General features: G+C 52.9%; 3 protein-coding genes across 9 annotated transcripts in view; 2 read left to right on the top strand and 1 right to left on the bottom strand.

Moving 5' to 3' along the window:
• The window catches only part of ARMC9 (armadillo repeat containing 9), a 58,263-nt gene extending 55,224 nt beyond the window's left edge, over positions 1–3,039 (top strand). For all 5 annotated transcript variants that reach the window (XR_002438800.1, XR_002438798.1, XR_002438799.1 and 2 more), the window contains one exon: positions 464–3,039. Coding sequence is in view for 2 of the 5 variants with exons in the window: in XM_021397091.1 (XP_021252766.1) it covers positions 464–486 (23 nt within the window). In the remaining 3 variants the exon portion in view is untranslated. The remainder of the gene's footprint in view (positions 1–463) is intronic.
• Positions 11,812–16,614, top strand: B3GNT7 (UDP-GlcNAc:betaGal beta-1,3-N-acetylglucosaminyltransferase 7). Of its 2 annotated transcripts, XM_021397096.1 has the most exons (3): positions 11,814–11,968; positions 13,599–13,838; positions 14,151–16,614. In XM_021397096.1, the coding sequence occupies exons 1-3, from the start codon at positions 11,958–11,960 to the stop codon at positions 15,355–15,357; spliced, it is 1,458 nt and encodes a 485-aa protein (XP_021252771.1). In that variant the 5' UTR covers positions 11,814–11,957; the 3' UTR covers positions 15,358–16,614. The 2 variants fall into 2 exon arrangements, with proteins under 2 accessions (XP_021252772.1, XP_021252771.1); XM_021397097.1 differs by lacking the exon at positions 13,599–13,838 and having other exon boundaries at positions 11,812–11,968.
• NCL (nucleolin) overlaps positions 17,804–24,855 on the bottom strand; it is a 7,608-nt gene continuing 556 nt past the window's right edge. The window contains exons 2-15 of one of the 2 annotated variants that reach the window (XM_021397093.1): positions 24,561–24,668; positions 23,534–23,819; positions 23,089–23,244; positions 22,490–22,666; positions 22,191–22,274; positions 21,809–21,944; positions 21,297–21,433; positions 20,757–20,883; positions 20,486–20,619; positions 20,008–20,143; positions 19,756–19,907; positions 19,153–19,279; positions 18,492–18,724; positions 17,804–18,297 (exon numbers count right to left, since the gene is read on the bottom strand). In XM_021397093.1, coding sequence (XP_021252768.1) covers positions 18,218–18,297; positions 18,492–18,724; positions 19,153–19,279; positions 19,756–19,907; positions 20,008–20,143; positions 20,486–20,619; positions 20,757–20,883; positions 21,297–21,433; positions 21,809–21,944; positions 22,191–22,274; positions 22,490–22,666; positions 23,089–23,244; positions 23,534–23,819; positions 24,561–24,668 — 2,073 coding nt within the window. In that variant the 3' untranslated portion in view covers positions 17,804–18,217. The remainder of the gene's footprint in view (positions 18,298–18,491; positions 18,725–19,152; positions 19,280–19,755; positions 19,908–20,007; positions 20,144–20,485; positions 20,620–20,756; positions 20,884–21,296; positions 21,434–21,808; positions 21,945–22,190; positions 22,275–22,489; positions 22,667–23,088; positions 23,245–23,533; positions 23,820–24,560; positions 24,669–24,855) is intronic. The other variant, XM_021397094.1, reaches the window with a different exon arrangement.

Below are 24,855 nucleotides of genomic sequence, written 5' to 3'. Positions count from 1 at the left end.
CCTAGCTGGTACAGGGGTGACAGTGTGGCTAGAACACAGAGTGGATCTGCAGATCTGGAGTTTCTCAGCTGTGCTTTTCGTGTTCCGTGTACACGCGGCTGAATAATTTAATCTATCTCGTGCCTTACTCTGCTTCTGTTCTAAGCACCTCTTAAGGGCAGGCCAAAGAGAAGGGGGGTGTGCAGTGTACCAAGCTGTGCCCGGGCATGGTGGAGCAAAGATCTGTACCAAAGGAGGGAGGATGTGACTGGGCACTGGTGGCTTCCTGCTGCTCGGGGCCTTCTTTCAGTGTCCTCTGACAGTTGTTGCCATAAACACTTCCTGCATTTTTTAGGTGGTTAAGGTGCCTTTGTGTATGTTCTTTGTGGTGGTTGTGTCACTGTAGAGTTCCCCTCAGGCAGCTCTTGCCCTCTGATAAATCCTGCTTTTAGCTGACAAGCTCTCTCTCTTTATTTTCCTGCAGGCAGCCAGTCCTACAGGAAGTGAGGACAGTTTCTTTCCTCGAGAATCGCCTGTCACATTGCTGAAGGACAGAGCCAGCTTCCTGTAATGAGCTTTACTGGCGACCTACTGAGAAGAGGTTATTAACACTGCCCGGCGCACGCCTTGCACGGTGATTCGAGGATTATCTGATGGGCTGCATCTGCTGTCCTCTCCAAAGCTGGCTAAGACAAGGGCCTTGTTACAATTCGAGGTCTCATCAGCTGCCCACAGCTGATACAGGAGATGGATATAGTCCCAGCATCTCCGATAGTTTAAAGTGACATTGCTACCTCCAGATAAGTCTCTTGCTCTCTGCTTTCTGTGTCAGAGTAAATGGGCTTTTGAAATGGTGCATAGGGCTCAGCACAGGAGTCTAGCCAACAAACTGTCTTATCTACGTATTGCTTGCTGAAATAGCCTGTAACTTGCTCTGTTGTTTTTTGTCATTATGCTTTTGTGAATGAGTATGGGGATGTCTGAGTTCAAGGGATCAGCACTAGGAGGGAAAGTGTACCTGCATGCATACAGCCTCACTGCCTGGAGCAGCTCTGTGTGGAGTGAGGTCTGCGTTTGAACATCAAAGACTTGAAAGTATTTCATCTTTTTGTGGCAGTTGTAAAACTGTGTGTCAGCGTTCAATGTACTGCTCCAGCTCACCTCTGGGAATCTGATCAGCAGGTTTATCTGTAGTAATTACTCCTATTCAAATGTACTTTAGCTTGGAACTTGGCTGCCACTGAAGCAGTAAAGCACAGGAGGAAGCAAGTGTGTTAGTTGTAAATGGACTTAAAAGCAAATGTTTTTAGGTAGGTACAAGAAGGGATAAGTTAAAGCTTCTGTGCTGGAGTTCCACCTTGAGAAACAAACAAGATGAACTCAGCCTGAAAGGTCAAGCAACTCCAATAATGGCAATTACCTCCCCATCGAGAGCAAAGAGTTGTAAAGCCACCAATCATTTCCGGAAGAAAGCTTGTTTGTGATGAGACCTCGAATTGTTCTTCTTGGTATGTGGTAGCAACTGAACAGCCAAGGCCGTGTCCTCTCTTGATGTGGTTGCTGTGCGACCGGTGGTGCTGTGTCATTGTTTCGCAGAAAGGTACCCAACACACGAGCTCCTCTCACCCCCTCCAGTAACAGACTTCAAATTGGAATTAGGATCTCTTGAAGAAAAAGACCTCCTCCAGTTTGAAGTCTGATCATATTGATATGAAACTTGAAATGTACTGCTTGATGACTCCACTGGTCTCACCCAAAGCAGGCAGAGTATGGCTGTTACTTCAACACCCGGCTGCACAGGATATGAAGTGATTATAGACAGTTAATTGCCCCTGTCCTGCAGATCTCCATGGTAGATAAATCACAGAAAAGCTCTGATTTGTGCTTAGATTGGCCCACCTCCTCTCAAAGTTGATAAACACAATTAATGGAAGAATGTCCTTTGGTTCCCAGAAGGCAGCAAGAGAAAGCAGCCATAAAAACTCACCTAGTGGATTTGCATAGCGGGCAGCTTTTCTTTTTCCTCTGAAAAGCTGTCTTTTTTGCAGCATGTAATATCAGTGGCCCAGCAGTTAACACCAAAGTGCTATGTGTGCTCGTCTGCATCTGTAGGTGCATAGAGTGCCCCAGCAGCTCAGCTTCATTTATTTCACAGCAGTGCTGAGCATCACATTGGAGACAGTTTTTTGTATTAATGCTTGAGAAACTCCATTTGCCAAGTACTTGAGAGGAACCGTGTGTAAGCTTCAAAATAAATCATCATCTGAGCAGCAGTTGGAGGACCTGACAAAAGGCCGTGCCCTCCTTTCCTCTGCGTTGTTCACAAAAAGCCCCTGCGGTGCCGGTCAGGAGGTCGTGAAGCTGTGAGAAGTGTTGATGCTGCCTTTGTTAGCAGGACACCGCTGCTCGGCGTTGAGGGGTCCCAGGATGAAGGTCAGTGACACACACGTGGCAAATTCTGCACCTCTCTCTTCAAGGTTGCTGTGTGCCGTGCAGGGGTTGGTGCCAGATCCAGCAGCAGCCTGGTGAGCTCCTAACGGGAGCAGTGGAGATGGCCTGCTTGAGTGAGAGGGGTGTGATGGCACTTAAACTGGCTGCAGCACTATTTGCAATAAGCAAATGCCCTAATTGCACAAGGCACAGGTCTGAAAGGGATTTTTTTTTTCCTGTGACCGAAGTGCTGTGTGACGCTAGCGTGCTGTTTGCGTGTCTTCTCTACATTCAGTGTTAATGAGAGACTGAATCATAGAATATCCTGAGCTCGAATGGACCCACAAGGATATTCAAGTTGAACTCCTGAACACAGAACCACCCAAAAATCCAACATTCCTTCTGAGAGCATTGTCCAAATGTGAACTGCGTGTGTCTATTTACATTTGCATGGAGGGTTCATTCTAGATACACTTCAAAATCATCTGACAGTGACGAAGTAAAATTGCTTCTAAAGGGATATATCCATTTTTCTCTCTGTGATAAGGTTGTTTGGCGTTTCATGGACGTTCAGGGTGTGCATTTGTTTATTTTCCACTGTTTTCTTTGTGATAAATTCTGTCCTCAGCAGCTTTGTCTCCACCTGAATGGAAATCACGGCTCCCTCCCGCAGCCTGGCCCATGAGCCAGCCTGCTGCCGAGCTGGCATTGTTTGCTCAGAAGTGCTGCAGGGCAGGCGTGAGCTGCTCGCTGTGCTTGGCTTCTCGTGGGGAGAGCTCAGGCAACGTGGGATGCCACCAGTAACGTTGATTTGGTGTCTGAGGTATTATTTCTTGGAGGGATATAAGTGTAGAGTGGGAAGAGAAGCAAGGGAGTTCTCTGGAGATGAGGTATTCCTGTGATGGAGAGGGACAGTGGCTGCTTCATTCATTTTTGAGTTGCCTTTGAGTAGTAACAGTGGGAAGGCGAGTGAGCTGCCTTCCTTGCAGGTATTCCTCCCCCCTGGAGTTCATCTTTGAGCTGGAACTTCCTGGCAGCACATCCATCCTCATACTCGGTTGCAATGCGGCTCAATGCTGGACCAAGTCCCAGGAGGGGAAGTGCTGGAGAGCAGAGAGGCACACCTCGCTCAGCCTGCATGAGCACAGGGCGCCTGGAGCAGGCCCTGCTTGGCCTCACTTGGCTGTGGAGTGCCAGGAGATGTGTGCGTGGCTAACGGAGGCCGAGGACCAGCAGCTCTTCTGGCCTGGCATCTGCGCAGCGCTTGGTATCCGACCTCTCCAAGCGAGCTGCTTCCCACCTCTAGGCTGCGTCCTGCCCTGCAGAGGCAGGGCACCGAGTTCACTACAGAGTCACGGTCCAAACTTTGCTCCTTAAGGAGCTGATGCTCAGCAATCAGCAGACTGAGCGGCACTCCCCCTGACGTCCCGTCAGTTTCTGGAACATGTCCTTTTATTGCAGGTTCTTTCCTGGCTTACATTTACAAGCAGTGCTGATGTTAATCTGAGGGAATGAAAGTGACAAAGCCTCAGAAATCCAGGTGACAGCATTAAATGTTTGCTTTGTGCTTATCATCTGATACACAAAGTGCAATTCTGGTGTGATTTTAAGTCCAAAGTTTTGGAGGGTGCCGACTATTTTATTTGCTCTGGATGGCAGTGTCCTCATTTTAATGATGCTGAGAGCTAATTCTAAGAATAAATGAAGCAATTGAGTGGGTGCCTGAAACGGTAGCATTCATCCTGCAGATGCCCGAAGTGCTTTGTATGTTAGGCCCAAGGAAAAATCCTGCTTTGTCAGTCAAGGTTTCGCTCCGAGCACGTGGTCCTCTTGCTCTGAAGGGTGATGAAAAAGTGGAGCTAATGTGAGGATGAGATGTAAGTGCTGGAAATAGCAGCTCGGTGCCAAGTGATACGGTTCCGCCCTTGCTCTGCCTGCCCCAGCCCTCGTCTGGATCCGGTTGGCTGTTGGCAGAATGCTTCCTGAGAACAAGTGACTTCATTGTTCCTGTCTGCTCATGCACTGCCTTTTGGGCTCGTGGTTCGTGTTGGTAGCATGGAGGAGGACCCTTAGCACCAAATGAAGTGCCAGCGCTGTGCATCACCCCCCAGGTCAACCCGAAATGGCAGCAGTGAGAATTGATTTGGGGGGTGAGTGCCGTCAGCTCAGCTCACCTTCATGGCTCCAGGTCCTGCTCGTGTAGGGCAGAGAGCAAGGCTTAGCCACAGCTGGGCTGGGTGAGAGTCACACATCTGTCTGTGGAATCCAATCTGAAAAAGAGAGATCCAGATCTCAGGCTGCCCAGAGCTGTGGGTGCCCCATCCCTGCAGGTGCCCTAGGCCAGGTTGGGTGGGCTCTGGGCAGCCTGAGCTGCTGGGGGGCAGCCAGCCCATGGCAGGGGTTGGGGATGGGTGGGCTTTAAGGTCCCCTCCACCCAAAGCTGCTCTGTGATTCTACGATCCATGCTGTAACTCTCATTATGTTCATTATTTGCTGCTGGTGATAAATACGAACTGTCTTCAGCCAAGCTCGGCATCCCTGAGCAGTTGTGAGGGCACAGCACTCTCCTCATGGGGAGCAGGGGATGGCTCGGCCCTTCATGGGAAGCTGCTTGTTCTGGTTCAGGTGCCTAAAACATGGATTTTCAGAATTTGCCTCACGCTATGGTGCCTGCATACAAATCTGGCCTCCATCCTGCAGTTTTCTGGAGAGTATCTGTGTTGTTTCCTGCCTACTTCCTTCCCTCCCTTGAAATTTTGTTTTGCTTGGGCTTTTTGGCATTACTTTTTCCTGTGACGGGAATTATTCCGCGGGGCCGGACCGAGCCGATGTGCCCTGTGGCACAGGAAAGGCACTCGTCCCACAGCAGCACAGACCTGATCCCACCGGCAGAGGTTTTCCATCTCCAGCCGGGATTATGCAGGAATCTCCTTCCTTTTGTGCAGGGGCTGATTGTGATCTCTCATTACCTTTACCTTCTGACTTCTGACGCCAGTGCTTTATGCAAAACCATTTAGTAATGAGACCAGTTCAGGGCAGGTCCGCGATGGAGTGCGGTATTCGTGCAGCCAGGGATGAGACCTTTGTACCTCATTAGGCACCGCTCCATCCACCCACCCTTGGGCAGTGGGGATGGGGCAGTGGGCCCGGCGCGTGGCAGCACATTGTCCCTTTTTTTATGATGCCCACCATTGCGTTGAGCACGGCAGTAGGCCATAGGCTGCCTCGTCTGAGTGACGTGGTTCGGTGCTGCTGCTTGGCACGGGCGCTGCCCACGTGTTCCGTGAGTGACCTTCCTCTGGGCTGTGAGTGTGGTTCGTGCTGGGAATACCCTGTCCCAGCTGGAAAATCAGCTCCTGGGGAAGCGTGTCCTTGCTGGGGCTTGTTGAGATGATGGGAGGGGGTGTTATTGGCACGGAGAGGGTGGGTTCAAACCTGCTCATTGCGTACTGCAGGAGCTGGGAGAGCCTGCACGCCGTTACTCAGCACAGAGCAGTTATGGAGAGAGGAAAAGGGCTTTTCTTCCGTGCCTTCCCACAGCTGCCATAGGGCAGGCACTGCCCCAAGCACGCTGCTGGCGCCAGCGATCTGTGCCCTGGGACAGGAGGGGAAGCACGGCCAAGCTCACGTAGTGCAGCGCTGCATGGGAGCTGCCTTCAGCCAGCTGCCTTATCTCATGCTGTTTTGATGTATGGATTCTCTTGGAGCAACTCGGGTCGAATTGACTTGTGCCCCTCTCATTTCTGTTTGGCTCTTAACCAGGGAGAGGTTAGTGCTATCAGTTTGGCGCTCTGAATCACTGGGAAATGCCACTGGGAGTTGTTCGTGGCCGCCATGGAAGAGTGGGGAATGGAAACTTCACCACACCTATTTCCAGCCCTCTGAACATCACAACGTTGAGAAATACCTCTGTGCCCTGGTGCACGGCGCTTGTCTAAAATGCAAACAGAGCAGCACAGGGCAGCGGAGACGTGTCTCCCTCTTGATGTCTTCTTTTTACTCCTTCCAACCCAAGACAGTTCTGCACGTGCCTGGGGCTGGGATCACCAAGGCCCCTGGGTCCTGCTGGGGCTGAGCGCGGGGCTGGGAAGCTGGCAGGGTTTGCTCCCACATCCGATGGAGTCATAAGGAAATTGCAACACGTGTGAGCCAGCACCTGCATCACCTTGCCTCGTGCATGGGCTGTTACCCAGGATCTAACTTTTCCTCCGCATCCATCAGTGCAACCCGTGCCCCAGATCAGGGCAGCAAACCCAGCGCGGGTTTCCCTTTTGTTCCAGCAAGCGCTGATAACAAGGTGCAGCGTGGGAGCACGCTCCCATTCCTCCCCCGCGAGGAGTGGCACCCAGCAGCAGCTCCCGGAGCTGCACCTCCTCCAGCAGCACTGTTTTACTGCAGGCAGCATCTGCTCGGGTTCCTGCTGTGATGCTGAAGGTCGTTGCCAGCGTCAGCGCTTCCCAGATTGGCACGGCAGCCGTCCCGTAACGCACTACGCCGGGAACGTGGGAGTGGTTGGAGCAGGCTGGAGCTGTCCGGCGTCATACAAAACCTCCATAAATACCGTGTACATTCTTCTGCCTCTCCCAAGTACACCAATTGATTTCCAGATTATGAAGAAAATAGCCTCTGTTTCCTGGCTGTGAAACGTGCCCCGGAGCGGGGCATCAGTACTGATCCCAATGGGCTGATCCCAGGGGGCAGGGAGCAGTGGGGCTGCTGGCCCTGGCACCATGAGGTCCGGACCCCCTGGGATCTCTGCTGGCCGCGGGGGTGCTGTGCCTTGGGGCCGGGAGCATGGCTGCTGCGTGACCTTCCCCCTGTTCCCAAACCTCTCTAAAATGCAGCCAGGCTTTATTACGGCGGTTTTGCTGGAGACAGGGGCTGAAGAGGCACTTGAAAGCCAGCAGCACTCGAGGGGAGGGCGGCCCTGTGCGCCTCAGGCCTTCAGACAGCACATTCCTCTCCAAATTCCTCCCTTGCAGGTTGCGAGATCGCTCGCTCTGCTTCCCCAGCGGAACCACGTGGGTGTGTGCAGCTCCGCGTTGGGGTGCACCGCAGCACGATACCCACAGGCTCATGTCCCCTTGCAGGAGCAGGACTCAGTGCCAGCAATGCCCACTCCCAGACACATTCTGCACACGGGTTTCCCCATGCTGGGAAGGGGCAGCTGATTGACACCCCTCCCACCGCCCAACGCATTAACAGAGGTGCTGCTCTCATCCCGCACAGAGCCCTGCTGGTAGGAGAACAGGGCAGAGCCAGGGATTGTCCCGCTAGCAGCACGGGCTCCTTTTCCTTCTCAAACACATCTATTTATTTTTCTTGTGGGTATTTTTCTTTCAGGCCTCTGGATGCTGCTCAAAGGCACCGGGCTGGCCAAGCCGCCCCGCCGCCCTCCTGCATCTCCTCCTGCACTGGGACTCAGCCCTGAAAGCCGCTCTCTTTGCACGGCGCTGATGTTCTCCTCTTGGATGGAAGCCCGGAGCCGTCCCCACGCCTGGGAAGAGCCGGGGGGCTCAGCGGGAGCGCGGCCCCAAGGCCGGGAAGAGTGGGGCAGTGTTTGGGGCCGAGCGCTCTGAAAGGGCTCAGTGTGTGCGCTTGGTGAGTCAGCGGCGGTGGGAGCCAGCGGGAAGGGAGCGCTGCTGCAGGAGGACATGAATACGATGAGTGTGGAGTGCAGGCAGCGCGGCCGCAGCCGAGAGCTCGCTGCTGGAGCGGGGCTGCCCTTCATCTGGGAAATCAAACTGATGAGTAGTGGCTGCTGGGCTGCTCGGTTCCTGGGTGACGTCCCAGATGGGTCAGGACAGGGCAATGGTGGGAAGGTTTTCTGGCCTGAAGGTCGAGGTCGGTCTCGTAAAGCGATGTCGGGCTGGAAGTGGCACGTGCTGTTGGAGTTTTGGCTGCGGGAGCACATGCAGAAGCCAAAGTGTGTCCAGGAGGCTGCTCAGGTTCAGCTCCCCGTGGCCCCTGGGGACAGCAGGAGTCAAGGCTGGTGCAAAGGGTGTGCATGGAGAGCGCTCGAGCCGTGCTGGAGCCAGGTTTGACCAGGAAACGCGTCCCGGGAGGAGGCACTGCTTTATGGGGCTTTGGTTGACCGAACCCAAGTTAAACTTAGCTGAAAAGTCACACCAATCTATTTCCTCCTGACGCAGCTGCCTGCAGCCCCGTGCGTGGAGTTGGGCAGAAAGGACATTCCAGGAGTTGGCAACCACCCAGCCAACCCAGTGGGTGATGTCCCACGCCCCATCATTCCGCCACTCCTCGATTTTATGGCCCTATCCTGCAGGAACGTGCTTTGTGCTGACACTGCCAGCTGCTGACAAGTGTCCTTGCCACCTCGATCACCGCACTGCCCTTTGTGCCAGTTTCTCCATCCCCTCCAAGCACCACGCAGATGCTCCAGGCTCTCACCCTACAGCAGTGCCCCCCAAGGGCTGTGCTCTCCGTCCTGCAGTGGGGCAAAGCAGGGTGAAAACACTATGGGGAGCTCAGCCAAGGACCCGTGGGAGCCGTCGCTTCATCCCCCGCTCCTGGGGCGGGGATTGGGGTGGTGGGGTCTGGAGCATCCCTCGGGCAGGGTCGGGGCCGTGGCTGCAGCCCCGCTGTGATCCAGGGATGCATTAGCTCAGTGACCACCCCAGCCCGCAGCATGACTTCACCGTCGGGTGCACATCCCAGCATGGAAACCAAACCTCAGGAATGCGGCTGGGTGTGCCGGCACCGCGCTCCTCGCCCAGAGCTCAGGCAACAGCGGGGATCCCTCCAAAGAGCCGCAGCCGAGCGCAGATTTTGGGAGCAGGCACCTGGGAGCACTAAAAAGCCTGATGGAGAGCTGCGGCACGCCGCTTGGCTCTGCAATTTGCTGAAGCCTAAAAGCAGCAGGGCTGCTGGCAGGGGAAACTGAGGCAGGGCCGGTACACCCCTCTGGCAGGGATGAGCCACGGCTGCTGGTCGATAACTGCGTGCCACTCGGCAGCTGCCCGCTCCCAGCAGCCAAAGCCACACGAGGGGCTCACCCCGCTGCCCTGGGAGGGAAATCTCTTCCCTCCCCCCGCCACCAGCCACGGTTTCCCTGTGAGCGGCGGCCAAGCGGCAGCTAGAAAACACATAAAAGACTGCAGAGGGCTCCTGGCAGTCCCAGCTGGATCCAGCTGTGGGCTTAAAGCAACAGCGCTGCCACAGCAGGAGAAGCGGGAGTCCCAGGGGCACACCTCCACCAGGGATGGGCTGTGTGTGGGACACGGGGGCTCCTGTCCCTGCCGTGTCACCTCCCCACCGCTGTGCCACTGCAGGGGCCATAAGGGGTGGGCTTTCCTCTTTCCTGCCTGTTTTGGGATGAAATTGTGCAAATGCCGGGGGGTTGGGTGCCCTGTGGGGCGGAAAAACCTCCCTGGGGAAAAAAAAAAAACAAAACCCAAAGTGTGACTGTGCTGCTGTGGGTCAGGATGAGCCCCGGACCCTGCTCCGGACACTGAAGGGCTGGGGCTCATTCGGGCTCCCACAGATTGCACCCTCCTGCAGGAAACCCGGCTCCACGGGGCGGGTGGGGGCACTGGGAGGAGATGGGCCGGGTTTCTGGGTGTGTTCGTGGTTGGCAGAAAAAGGAGGAAAGCAGAAAAAGAAGGCGAAAGAAAGCCCGCACCGAAAATCCCACAGCAAGAGTGGTGGGTTGGCTCTTCCCAGTGACACAGAACCCAAAGCGCCAAGTGGGAAAGCGCTGGCTGGGTCAGCCTGCCACAGGGAGGGCTGTGGGGATTGCATATGCGTTATAAAAAAAGCTCAAGTCTTAAAGTAAAAAAAAAAAAAAAAAAAAAAAGAGAGAGAGAGAGAATTTAATCCAGGTCTGCATTCAAAAGAAAAAAGGCTCCTTGAAACAGAAAACTGTGTGGTTTGCAGGGGAACATCGAACCGAGATGCTTTGGCATCATCCCCCTCCTCTCCCTTTCCCTTTGCCCAAAATGATGCCATGCAGCCCCAAAGCCATGCCCTATAGCCCCAAAGTGATGCCCTATAGCCCCAAAACCACATCTTGTAGCCCCAAAGCCATGCCCTATAGCCCAAAAGCAATGCCCTGTAGCCCCACAGCCCCACAGCCTCCTGCCCCCCCGGGCACTTGTCCCCCATTGCCTCCTGTTCCCCACGTCAGATGCTGATGACACGGGACAGGGGGCACGTCCTGAGCACAGAGCTGCACTGCAGAGGGTCAGCGCCCCACAAGCAGCGTTCGGGAGGACGCAGGGCACCAGGTTTCACCTCTGTGTGTTTTGCTTTCGGCAGAGGGGTTCTGGCTGCTCGGGTAGAACCAGTTTTTTTTCTGGTCCAGGAGGTGAGGGAGCGTGGGAGGCAGCAAGGTGTGCGGAGGAGGAAAAGGAGGGGGAAAACACCTCGGGTTTGCTTTGCTTCTTCCTTTCGCAGGGTGAAATGTTCCCATAAACCGGCAGACGGTGAGAATGGGGCGCTTGTCCCAACCCTCCCCATTTAGCGCTGTCAAAACCGCCGCTTCACTTTGAGATCCAGCCTTGAAGCCAGGAACTGGCGGCATCGGAACTGTGTAGGACGGCAGGTTTCTGTCATTAGCAGCCCCAGACCTGGCACTAATTGGGTGTTTAATTACCGTTGGCAGCAAAGCCGCTCACACCCGGCCCAGCCCCAGCAGAGGTGCCCAGGGCACGGTGGGGATGAGGGGAGCCCCGGCAGTGTCCCATACCAGCGGCACCGCGGTGTCCCCTGGGGCGCTGCCCGGCTCTCTGCTGGCTGCCCACCGTCCCCCCCCCGGCACCGTGCTGCTGTCCTTGTCCCCACCGCGGTCCCAGAGCCTTGATGTGAGGAGGTGGCGGCCGTATCTTCAGGACTTTGCCTTTGGCATCCCTTTGGGGCTGCTGGTGAAGGTGACTCTCCAGGGGAGTCCACCCTTTGCCGTGAGCCCCTCTTCGCAGTAGGATGGGCTCGAACCTCTTGGCATCCCAATTCCTACGTGGCAGATACGAGACTGCATCCTGCTCCACGCTCAGCACCCCGACACCCGCACCCCCCACACCCCGCATCCCAGCCTTCCCCGGGGCCGCGGCGCAGACTGTCCTACGGGCACTGGAAGAGGCCGAGGAAGGCGCAGAGGGACCGCGGTGCTGGGGAGGACGAAGGGAAAGCTTTGGGTCTGGGGATCGGAGGGGAAATAGATCTGCTTCCTCCACGCGCTGCCGGACCTGGAGGTTTTCCGGAGCCGCTTGCGTGGAAGAGGCTGCGTGGGTGCCCAGGCGGGGGCTGGGGGCTTGGGGAAGGGCTGGGATGTCTCCGTGGGGCAGGAGAGCAAATAGCGCGAAGGATTTGGATTTCCTGCGGGGTGCTCGGCCCGGATCTGGTGCCGGGGCGAGCGGCGGCGAGGGGTGGGCAGAGGGGCGGGCAAGAGTTAAGCTACCTGCCGGGCCGGCCCCTTGGCTCCACCTCGGTGCGAGGGGAGGGAAAAGGGAAAAAGAAAAAAAAATAATGCAAAACCGGGGAAAGAGGAAAAGGAAGAAGGCAGAGCTCACGGACTTCGTCCCGCTCCCAGCATGTTCCAGTGGTGAGTGCTGGAGGGGGGGAAAGGGTGGCGGCTGTCCCCTGTCCCCACGTCCCCAGAGGGTCGCTCCGTGCCGGGGACACAGCCTGGGGGGCTCAGCTCTCCGAGCTCTCTCAGCTCTCTGTATCCCCGGCGCTGCGCCGTTGTCGAACGGACGGGACACGTCGGTGGCACCGCGGGTTGGGAACGGAGAGTCGGGGACAGAGAGCTGGGGGACAGCGGGTTGGGAACAACGGGTCGGGAGGACGCTCGGCTGCTTTTGGAAGGCTTTGGGGTTTCTCCACCCGGCTGCGATGCCCCGGCCCTCGGCAGCGCCAACAGAAGGGCTCTGTGCAGCTGCCGCTGCCCCTCCGCCTCTAATTGAGGGGCCGGGAAAAGCCAAACAGAGCGATCCCCGGGCGGTCAAAGGGGTTTTCATGCGGATCAACAGCGGCAGTGTGCCCCGATGGGGAGCGGGGAGCCCCGAGCGCTCGGGGTCCGCAGCATCGCCGCCCACAGGGCGACCTCCCCACCTCCCGCTCTGACCGCACACAGCTGCGGCGTGGCCGTCTCACAGCGATGCTTTTGAGCTCTTCCAAGGGGAGAAAAGGGAAAATTGGAGGAGCGCATCCGAAGCCCTCGGTGCCCCCTCGACGGCACCCGACGCCGGGGGTCACATCACGGTGGGGCCGGTGGGAGCTCAGCCAGGGCGGGTGGCGGTGCCCGGGGACACAGTGATGCTGCTGGGGACGTGGTGGGGCTGTGAGTGGGGCTTTGTCCACCTGTGCCACGGTGGACCCCGAACGCTGCCTCACCATCGCCTGCAGCAAATTGGTGGTTTTGCAGTCTTGGGAGAGCAGGATGGGGTCTCACCCCTAGAACGTGATTCCCACCTTAGGAAACTAAAGGGCAGAAGGGTCAGGAAAGCCCTGCACGTGGTTATTCATCTTTGGCCCTGTGAAATGCTGTGTTTGGAGTGGGAATCACCCATGGTTGTGGCTCAGGGTCCGCACGTCCCCGTCGCTTTCCCAGGACGGGATCGGTGCAACGGGGTCACTATGAGAGGAGCCCAGGTGCTGTGGGACAGGTGCTGGGGGGAGGTCCTGAGCCCACGGTCCTGGTGGGATTAAAGCTGCTGCCACATCGGGAGCAAAGGATTTCTGAGAACAACCTTGGAGTGGGGATCAGAGAGGGTTAATGGCAAAGGGATGGAATCGGGGCTGCTCCCTCATCAGTCTCAGGTGAGTGCCCACATATAAAACCAAATGGGAACTCTCCATTTGCCGGTAATTGCTCATTTCCACGCGTGCTCACACAGTCCCCACTGGCATTCATGCTTTTCCCATATAAATACGAGGCTGAAAAATGCTCCCTGTGCTGAAGGGCAAAGCCAGAGCCAGGAGCCCCCAGTTCCCAGCTTGAGGTCCCCCGTTTCATAGTCCCTATGCACCTGCGAGCATCACCCATCCCGTGGGGATGTGATCATGGCGATGATGTGCTGTAGGAGGCTGTAGTACACCAGGGCAGGGAGTATCCCGAATTTATTACAAATTACTCCAGGTAAAGCAGTATATACTTAGGCGTATAGGTACTCCATCTGCTCACCTGTGTACCTTTTTATCTATATATCTGTTTTGAAATGTTTCCGTTGCAGGAGTGGGGCTAATGGAGGACATCACTGCTCTATGCCGCTGGGTCCCGGAGAGGTCGGGGCTGCCCGGGGGATCCCACGCTGCCTTCGCTTTGGGCACATTCCTGCAGTGCACACTCACAGCTGCGGGCAGCTCCTGTTTTCCTGCTCCACCGCGTCCTTATCGCGGTTTCTTTGTTCTGTGCTCGGACTCCCAGCTGCTAACCTCAAGGATGTTGCTGCAGGTTCCCAGGCAGCCTCTCGGTATTTTTCCACCATCATAGGGCTGCTAAGACAATCCCAAACTCAGTGCCATCCCCAGCCCTGGGGCACCCAAGGACAGAGGAAATTGGTGCTGCTGAGCCAACTGGGGGGCAGCCAGGTGCCCGGGGCACAAACCTGCCTGGCTTTGGTGTGCATAGGGCAGCATCTGGGGGGGTTATCGGGTGCAGCAGCGATCATTGGGTCTCTTTTGGGCTGCAGGATTTGTGGCTTCCCATGATGTCCCCAGGTCCCTCAGCAGATGAGCCTCCCACTGCTGGTTTCCTCTCCTTACCTCCCATCTCGTCCCTGTAGGAGGAAGACCATCTACAAAACAGTCTGCCTGTGCTTCCTGCTGCTGATCACGGTGACGGTGCTGCAGCGGGGAATGGCCCCCAACCAGTTCCTGCAGGGCCAGCAGCAGAAGGAACTGCCTACAGTGGAGCCGCTAAAAACGCAGAAGAGAGACGGCGCCTTCTCCATCACCAACACCTTCTGGAAAAGCAAAAATGAGAAAGCTCCGGGCAAGGAGGAAGAGGGAGGCATGACGGAAAGGCACATGAAATCCTGGGACATCACCACTACCAACTGCTCGGCCAACCAGAACTTGAGCAAGGTGGATTGGTTCAGAGGGCTGGAACCCAACTTCCAGCAGTTCCTGCTCTACCGGCACTGCCGCTACTTCCCCATGCTCATCAACCACCCCGAGAAGTGCAGCGGGGACGTCTACCTGCTCATCGTGGTCAAGTCCATCATCACGCAGCACGACCGCCGCGAGGCCATCCGGAGGACGTGGGGCAAAGAGAAGGAGGTGGAAGGCAAGAAGGTCAGGACGCTCTTCCTATTGGGCACGGCCTCCAAGGAGGAGGAAAGAGACAACTACCAGAAGCTGCTGGATTACGAGAACCACATCTACGGGGACATCTTGCAGTGGGATTTCCTGGACAGCTTCTTCAATCTCACCCTCAAAGAGGTCCACTTCTTGAAGTGGTTGAACATCTACTGCGACAACGTCCACTTCATCTTCAAAGGCGACGATGACGTATTTGTGAGCCCCGACAACATCCTGGAGTTCCTGGAGGACAAGAAGGAGGGAGAGGACCTCTTTGTGGGGGACGTCCTCTACAAAGCCAGGCCAATCCGGAAGAAGGAGAACAAGTACTACATCCCCAGTGCTCTCTACAACAAAAGCATCTACCCGCCCTATGCGGGTGGTGGAGGCTTCGTCATGGATGGACCGTTGGCCAAGAGGCTGCACAAGGCCTCAGAGACGCTGGAGCTGTACCCCATCGACGACGTCTTCCTAGGGATGTGCTTGGAGGTCCTCAAGGTATCGCCCGTTGGGCACGAGGGCTTCAAAACGTTCGGCATCGTGAAGAACAAGAACAGCAAGATGAACAAGGAGCCGTGTTTCTTCAGGAGTATGTTGGTGGTTCACAAACTGTTGCCTCCAGATTTGATCCAAATGTGGGACTTGGTGCACAGTAACTTGACGTGCTCGAGGAAACTCAATGTCCTTTAGCTCGTTCTCTCTGGAGAGCTGGGACTGAGTGGGGACACAACGAGCGGGACGCAATGAGCCCCTGCTTGTGGCACGGGCAGGGCTTGTGATGGTGTTCGCTCCTGTACTGTAATGTGGTTCGCCTATCTCCAGCTGGGTTGGGGGTTACTGAAAATGAAGAAAGAAAAAAAAAAAAAAAGAGAAACCCTAGCACAAAGTGGAAAGGGAAAGAGAGAGAGGAAAGAGGGGTCTGCACCCTGCAATAGGTACCACCTCCAGGTGGGGCCGGGGGAGGCAGGAGGGGATTTGTGCGGGATGTTCAGGGTCTGGCTACCCAGGAAAGCTGCTCCAAGGGGGTCAAGTGGTCTGTGTGCACATGAACACTGCTCAGAAACGAAGGGGATTGTATTTGTACCTGAAACGCCTCCTCCGTGGTGAGTCATCGGGGGGGACATGGGGTGGGCATGCTCTGCTGTTGCCAAGTGCAGGGTTGCGCACCCACGTGTCCCCGTGTGCTGTGGACGTGCACAGCCACATCCACGGCCCTAACACGCATGGCAAAGTACGCACATGTGTGTGCTCGCTCTCTTCTCTCTCTCTCTCCTTCTCTGGTGCCAGACATTGAAAGGAAAAAATTTCTACTACCTCAAAGGTCCCCCTGTGCAGTGCCTTTTTATTTTTTTCCCCCCCCTCCTTTTCTTAATGTGTTTTGGAAAAGTGCCTGTTTCATTCACTCCAAGTCTGTATGTTCCCCAGGTTAGAAAACAAACAAGAAGGGATGCACAGCAGCCAAAGGAGCCACCGTGGTGCCAAGCCGCACCACTTCTCCTCCGCAAATACCCCTCGTCTGCTGGGACGAGCTGCAGATTGGAAGAGAAAAAAGAGCCCAGCAGTGCCCTGGGCTCAGCCGTTGGTGGCAGCGCTGGGGGCTAAACGGTGACATTTGGTGACGGCTGCTTTGTGGTGATGTTTCATTTATGGTGACGTTGATTTACAACGCACCCAAAGGAGCCACAGCCCTGGGAACCCGTGGGACAGAGCCTGAGGGCACCGCTGGGCACAGGGCTCGCGGCCGTTCCCCATCCTCCGGTGGGTTCAGAAGCACTTCAAGAGGTGACAGCTCTGTCCTTAGTGTTGGGTACAGCTGTGCGCTCAGCCCATAGAGCCACACAGAGCCGCACGCAGAGATCTGTCTGTGCTGCTCTTCACCTGGAGGGGAACAGAGGAACCGTGCAGATGTGGTGAATATTTGAGTTTCTAAATAAAAGTTAAAAGAAGGAAGTGTTCAAAGGGGAAAAAAAAAAAAAAAGAAACCTAAACCCTCACCTCGTGCCGTTGCTAGCAGGTTTCTGCTGGCCAGGACAGCCTGGATGGTTGGCAACAAAACACAGCAACAGCCACGGTGGCCAAAGGGCACAGTGTGCTGGAGGGGTGGATAAAAGCCATGCGAGGAGATCTGACTCCCCCATCCCCATTGGGGCAGCCTGCAGCTGGGTGCTGCCCTGCTGCTGCTCCGCTGCTGCCCCCTGGTGCCCGGCCCCGCCGCCGCTCTCCGACCATTTGCCGCTGGGCCGACGCGCAGGCTCCGAAAGAAAATGGCTGATGGCAGCGGTGCGCGGGGCCGGCCCTGCAGCACGTAGAGACCGATGGAGATGGGATTGCCCTCTGCTTTGCTGCGCTGTTCCAGCCGCCCAATGCAGCTTCTTTCTATGCACACTCCCATGCTCGCATGGAATAGCAGGAGTAAAGGGAAACGCTGCGCTGCAGGGAGCACATTTTCCCTCGCCCGAGGTGCCGCTCTGGGAGCAGTGCATAAGAACAGCAGCTGCTACACTTGCCCTGTTGCCAGCAGATAGGAAGGTTGGCAGGCTGCAGGCACAGGGTCCGAGCTGGGAAACTACGTGGTGCAGCAGCGTTGGGCTGCAGACAAGAGGCAGAGCAGCTTTCAGCAGGACCTGGGGCTGCACACACTCGTGCCCATTGAAGCCTCTCACTGCTGCCAACAACGTTTGAAGGAGGCAGCAGCTGCCCTCCTGCCTTCTGTACTGGCCTGCTGCTGTCACTCCAAGGCAGCCTCGTGCCCCACCAACTGCTGCAGCAGGACAGCAGCCAAGGGCCTGGGTCGGACAAGAGACCAGGGCTCTGCCAAAATGAAAGGTGCAGAGTTAGCTCACTGCCCCAGCCGTGCTCAGCAGAGGCAGTTACTTGCACTACTGGGCTTCTGCCTCAGCTTAGAGGAACCAAGGAGAAAGGACGAGTGCTGGTTTTGGAATGAAACAAGCACGCACAGCTCTACTTCCATTCCAAAAGAGGCAAAAATAGTTGCTGTCCTAGGGCTTACTTCTTTCCTAGTGTAAGAGCCCAGGTTTAGAAGTGGGTGGCAGGAGCAGGCCAAAGCTGAGGAAGGTGACCTTAGAACAGGCAGCCTCCAGCCAGACTCGGTCACAGCCCTTCGAGTGGCGCAGAATTAACACGAACCAGTTTAGGTCCTTTAATCTGTCCAAGACAGGGTGCTGAAGCACAAATGATAAAACATTCTGCATTTTTACAGCAAAAAAAAATGCTACAGAAGTTTATAGGAAAAAAGAATATTTTTGTACATGGGTAAAACATTATAAATTCAAGACAACTCACAGACAAAGGGTAAATTCCCACAGCTATCGCTCGTTTCTGTTAAAAAGTTCACTTGAATACGCAAGCAGTCAAAATAGCTTGCTTTTCTTCCTTGAAATGAAAATTCTTTCTTCCAAGTGGCTCACAGTACTCCTTTGCACCTTGGAATGTCCTCCGAAGGCTCCACCAAGATAAAAGGAGAATAAAAACCCCTGGAGTCCTTTCAGATAGTCTCAGAGATCAAGAGAAAGGAAAGGAAAAGGGAAGTTTATTCAAACTTGATCTTCTTCCCTTGCGGCTTGTGATCTCCACCTCCTCCTCTGCCTCCTCGGAAGCCGCCTCCTCTACCTATAAAAAGAGATTACATCAGGAAACAGAGATGCACGCGTGCCCTGCAGTCACCACTGTTTCTCCAAACCCCTGCTGGTACAGGACAGAAAACAAGTTCAATATCCAGCACCTGTGGTGACAACACACTGTAATCCCAGGAGTGGCTTCACAGCTCAGTTTTTGACTGCATCCCTTAGAAGAGGGTTACTTACCTCCAAACCCTCCTCTGCCACCACCTCTGCCACCAAATCCACCTCTTCCTCCTCGGCCTCCTCTGCCTCCACCTCTGCCACCAAATCCACCGCCAAATCCGCCACCACGCTGAAATTCACCCTTTGGCTTGGCAAAATCAAGGGTCACTTTGTTTCCGTCTATCTCCCCATCCTCCATGGCTTCTTTAGCTGCTTTGGCATCTTCTGGGGAGCTGAAGTCCACAAAGCCAAACCTAGGCAGCGGATTAAAAGACAGTCAAACTCCACACAACCCATGAACTGGAGCACCACCTACAGGCACTCGATAGCGATCCCTTAGGTAACAGTAGCACTCCGGCCAACACAGAGTGATCTGCAACTGCTACTTGTGGAACAGTAAGTGGCTAATCACAACTGATGTAACCAGGTTGTGAGTGGGCCAGTACTGAACTCTAATGTCCTTCTCGTGCGAATCCATAGGCTGCCACGGATTTGTTGGCAGGAAGGAGCTCATTGAGAAGTGAGCACGCCCAACCAGAGCTACAGGCCTACCCTCCTCTAGTTCCACGCCATCTACTGCCTTCTAAGAATCACCTACACATGCAGTAGAAACACTGTGCAAAGCACAGACATTTTTTCCTCCTGCAGTAACTGAACTAACCCCAGATTATGGTTAACATACCCTTTAGAAGATCCAGTGTCTCTATCTGTGACTATTCTAGCACTTATAGAGCCTTCAAATGATTCTCTTAGCGTCTCCTCCGTTGTGTCCTCAGAAAGGCCTCTGACAAACAACGTTTTGCTTTGTTCTGCAGAAAGACAATACATTCAGAGATCAGTCTGAGCAAAGCTACCATTAACCTCTCAACACCACAATCAGCCTGCACTACTGACTCCAACAACAGGGCTTGTTTTTAAAGGAAGCTGAGGCACCTGAAGGTAGATGACCTTGAAAACTCTCAGGACTGAAGACAGAACCTTACATCCAAGTGTCTCCAGATGGACCTACTCGGTACTGCCAGATTAATCCCCCTCCAAACACTTTTATCCTCCCATAGACACTACAAGTGAATATCAATATAGATACTAACTGCATAACAGACACTGCTGGATCAGCACTTGACTATCTAGAGGACTTTAAGAAATAGTTTCATCAGCATTTCAGATAATCAGTCATCATATCCAGCACATCCACTCATCTCTTTCACACTACTTTTTGGGTTTTTTTTTTTGCGGGAATTGCACACTTATCACAAGATCAAATAACCAAGCGTGGAACACTTACGGTTAAATCCTCCTCTTGCATTCATGTTCCCTTTCTGCCATGATGGTGAACTGAATTCCAGCCTGATTGCCCTGCCTTCAATTTCTGTGTTGTTACAGGAATTCAATGCCTCTTTGGCATCCTCGGCTGTGGGAAATTCTACAAATGCATACCTATTTGGTAGAGGAAGATTTCAGTCAGCTTAGGAGGCACAGGACATCAGTGGAGGGCAGGCATTCACAATGCCAGCTGAGGATTCAGTTTTAAACATACCCTTTAGGCCTGCCCTGGTTGTTCTGTGGCATCTTGATGGAAGTAGCTTTTTTAAATAGTTCCTGGAGAGTTTCTTCTGAGGCAGCATATGAGAGGTTGTTCACAATCAGAGTCTTTGACTCCCTCTCTCCACCTCCTGCAATGGAAACATAATGCTCTAAGTCCAAGCTTACAGTGGGAAAGCTTCCTACCTCTAGGCACGAAGTCCCCTCCTAAGGAGATGGGAGTCATAGCACCCCCTTCCCACTTCAAGGTGAGGCACAAGGCCAAGAACAATACAGTTCTAGTCACCTGGACTAACTGTCCTTTTTTGTCAGAGGAGGAGAGACATGCAATGCACAAGGCAAAAGGCTCCTTCCCATAATCTTACAGTTCTGCTGCAGCACTTCAAGTCATTCTGTCCCTAGCAAGCTTCTAAAACAAGCAGAGTTAAGTCTCTTGTGCCCTCTGCATGCACACTGTTAATCTGAAAACGTACCTTTCTGATTTTCTTGTTGGCTCTTCTCACCGGTGTAGTCAATGACCATGGCACGACCATCAACCTCTGTGCCTTGCTTCTCCTCCAGAGCTTTTTCTGCCTCAGCTTCTGTTTTAAATTCAATATAGGCCATCCTACAACAAAGAAAATGACAGTCATTCCTGGAAGGAGGCATCAGTTTACGTTCATGAATGAAAGGGAAAGGATGTGGAAAAAAAAACACATCAGAAGTGGTAACAGCAAATACCTAACAGCTTTCTCAGCTACGTACCCTTTGCTGCTCCCTTCCTTGTTAAGTACTAGTCGGACTTCTACAGCGTTCTCAAATACATTTTTCATTTCATCTTCAGTTACACGGTAGGGCAGATTCTTCACAAACAGTGTTCTAGCATCTCTCTCTGCAAAGAGAGAAGTTATTTTCTCACCATCTGCTCCATATCCCCTCTCAGCAAGAAGACAAACTAAATTCATCCAGTAGAAAGAAAAACAAACAGTCCCAAAAGCAAGAAAGGCAAGAACAAAAATTAATTAGGTTACCATTACATTGTTTTCTTAAGGGCACTACATTCTGAATACAGCTCCTAAAGCTTAGGACAAAACCACATTTCCTCCTCATACACCTACTATATACTACTTTTTCCAACTCTGTTTTTCAAATTTGCAAGTCACAACTTGCATATCCATTTTAGCATTTGAGAAACTATGACAGAGGGATCAAACAAGGGAAACGTCCTTTAAGAGCAGCACAGCAGCCATCAGTAATTCCATCAACCTTTCTTTGATGTGCAGATAATTCAGAGTTGTGTTATACCTTTCTTATTTTCTTTAAGACTTTCCTTGCTCTTTGCTTTTTCCAATTTGATTTCCAAACCCATCAGCTTCTTTCCATTCAGTTGAAGAGCTTTATCCATATCTTCAGCAGATAAGAAGTCTACGTAGCCAAATCGCCTGAAAGAAGAGCAGCTTCACTGATTAAGCTGACCTATCTCTAGTAACAGAGAACACATACAGAAAGCAACAACAGGGGACTATGGTCAAGCTCAAGTGTCAATAAAAATACGGACAGGCCGGCACAGATAACTAACAGTAGAGAACAACAGCTCTGTACTGAAGTGGCAGCTCTCCCTTCTGGGAGATGTATACATCCAAAGTACATCACCAGTATCAGCACTCCAAGTGTACTGTGCCTCTTCCAGCTTCCATACGCTATCAAAGAACCATCCCAGCATCCCAAAGAGAATGTGCATCAGCACACTTACAGCCATCTAAATGAACTGCTGCCAAGGAAAGAATTTTGCTGCTTCCTTCTACAGAGGAACTTACTTGGAAGAACCAATTCTGACTTCTGAAACCTGGAGATTTTTCTTGCCAAAGAATTCTTTGATGGCAGTCCTCAGCTCTTCGTAGTCCTTGGTGGGGGTCAAGTTTTTCACAAAGAGGGAGAAAGCTGAAGCAGGTGCTTTGAACAAGAAGACATTTGAATGTAAGGCAAATGAAAAAAGTTCGAAGTTAGACTACTGACAGCATTAGCACATCAGTTCTGCTCAAAAACAACATCATACTTCAGTATTAAGTCCCTTATAATCATCATTTGTGCTGAGGAAAAAAACCACTGAACATGCATCCAGCCCCTTCACCGCTACCTGCCTCACCCAACAGTCCAACAACTCAAATGAGCATCACTTGATGACCTCATGCCACTTACTTTCTGTTTTCTTTTTCTTGGCCTCAGGTGCACTCTTATTGGCCATTTCTTTTTTCCTTTTTCCAGGTGCTTCCTTAACAGGTTCTGTGGTAGGGAACAAGAAACAACACTGAAATAGAAGTACATGAATAAAACAACAGCTTCTCCCATGCTGTATCAATACAGGAGTATTCACATCTACACTGTTGACACAGAAGACCTGCATTACAATTAACTGTTCTTCACTTCTAAAGACTACATACAATGAACAAAATTCGCGTAGACACTTTTTTTTTTGCTATTATAGAATATAAACTCACTTTCGTCCTCACTGTCTTCCTCATCCTCTTCATCATCTTCATCCTCCTCGTCTTCATCCTCATCTTCTTCATCTTCCTCATCTTCAGACTCTGCCTTGGCTTTAGCTGGTGCAGCCTTTGCTGGAGTAGCTTTCTTCACAGGAACAGGTGTTGTGTCCATGGCCTCATCTTCAGACTCTGAAACAAGACGAGTGAGATTTTATGAGCATTCAAGATAAGCCACTTTTGAGTCTAAAAGCCACTCAATTGACTCAATAGTTTTGCGTTCCTCATGAAGTCTGTATGTTTTCAGGAAGAGTTTTGTAATGTTTCAGTGTTCATAGAAGCTGCCTGTATCTCAGGTTTCACTGCAAACACCAGCTCCCTACAAGTTTTCTTTTCCCCCCCTGAGTAGAAACATAAACACCTGCTCTGCCATGTCTGACAGACAGTGATAGCCAGCTAAAGGCAGCTGGGCACTAACTGAACACAGACACACCGCATCGCTCCCACTAATCCATCCCGTCACCCTCCCTTGAGCTCCCTGTAAGCGTCTATCAGTTTAACAACTACATTTTCCAAAACTCTAAGTTTCCCTAAATCCTTTGTGGACCACATACCGTCATCCTCCTCATCCTCCTCCTCCTCATCTTCCTCCTCCTCATCCTCAGATTCCTGCTTTGCTGGCACAACTGCAGGCTTTTTGGCTGGTACAGCTGCCGCGGACTTTTTGGCTGCAGGCTTCACAGGCATTGCTGGTTCTTCTTCCTCATCTACTACAACAGCACAGTAAGTGTTTATCCATAGCACTCAGCATTCAAACTCTGTCAAGCACTTTATTTCATCAGAGAAAACTCAAAAGGTGTGTCAGACACTTCAAGTAACACAGCTGCAATATAGAAAGATCTCCACCATTTACCAAACACCCAGCTTCCCTCCCTCACTACCCTTTTGAGTATTACATTACACTGAATTGCCAATTTCAAAAGTCATCAATTTCACTATGAGACTGGACCAACTTTGGTCAACTCACAAAGACAGAAATGCATTCCAAAAGTAACTTACCAGACTCCTCTTCTTCATCCTCATCTTCCTCATCATCTTCCTCATCATCTTCATCTTCCTCCTCACTCTCTTCCTTCTTGGCATTCTTGCCATTTTTTGCTCCTTTGCCTAGGACAGCAGCCTTTTTGGGTGATGGAGCAACAGCCTTTTTAGCTGGAGTAGCCACAGCTTTCTTGGCTGGTGTCACTGCCTTTTTTGCAGGAGTAGCAGCCTTCTTTGCAGGAGTAGCAGCCTTCTTGGCTGGTGTAACTGCTGCTTTTTGTTGTTTCTTTGGAGGGACCATTACCTGAAAGAGATTTACCGAGTGTGAGACTAATGCTGTCCATGACAGGGTATCAAACTGACAAAAATAACCCCTCAGTGACATTATGCCTTGACAGACATTTAGAACTTTACAGAACTCATGAAGATGGTACTTTAGGAGCTGCAGCAAGCATGTAGCTAGCTCCGTACACCAAACTGAGATGCCTGCTCTTTCTGTGCCACTGCTGCACCTGTTCTGCCTATTTCACTACTAATTCCACTGAAGCACTAATAGCAACTACAATCTAAAGCTTCTCTTTTCGACACTAATTTTTGCTTTTTGCCTTATTTGCCAGTCTTGTTGAATTGCTGAAGCTCAAAAGCAGCTTTTAACAGACTAACAGCGAAGCATCCGGCAACTGCCTGCTCCTGAACCAATACCAACAAACTCTGTTGCAACAGGGACCAACACCTTGAAGTTTTCAGTCCTGTGCTTTAGATGAGCAATAAATCACTTACTGCTGATGAATTCATCGTTCACTCACCCCCTGCCACTCGGACCAGCATTAAGGTCCCCACAGTTCTCCCAAAGCCGGGAAGCATGGTCTGAGCCGCTCAGCCAGTTCTTCCCTCACTGCTTTCCCCTTATGCAATCCAGTTTATCCTTCAACCACAATAAACACCCCCAGCTGTTCACCAGCGTGGATTCCCCACCTCATCCCCCATAACCCTCAGCCACTTCTGAAGCTCGTGGCTGCACGTGTTCCACCTCTACACGGCTCACCTCTTCCCCACTGCTTTCCTCTAAGTCGGAGGACTCTTCCTCTTCGCTTTCCTCGACCTTTTTGGGGGGAGGAGCCATTTTTTTCTGTTTCATTTGGTTCTTGGGAGTCTGCGGGAGAGAACGGACCGTGAGAAGGCGGTGCGGTCCCACTGCCGGCAACGGGCGCGCCGCGGGGCGGACAATTGCCCCAACCACGTGGCGGCCCAACCCGCCCCGCCCGGCCCGGGGCAGCCCCGCGTGGTGTCCCCGTTCCCCCCCCCACTCCCACGTGCTCGCTCTCCGCCGCACCACGTGG

Source organism: Numida meleagris, chromosome 4, assembly GCF_002078875.1.
Source record: "Numida meleagris isolate 19003 breed g44 Domestic line chromosome 4, NumMel1.0, whole genome shotgun sequence".
NCBI lineage: Eukaryota > Metazoa > Chordata > Aves > Galliformes > Numididae > Numida > Numida meleagris.
This window is presented reverse-complemented; position numbering and strand designations above follow the sequence as displayed.

Coding starts and splice junctions, on each gene's coding strand:
- B3GNT7 (XM_021397096.1), top strand. Junction 13,839..14,150: donor GGTTCCCAGGCAGCCTCTCG/GTATTTTTCCAC, acceptor TCGTCCCTGTAG/GAGGAAGACCATCTACAAAA.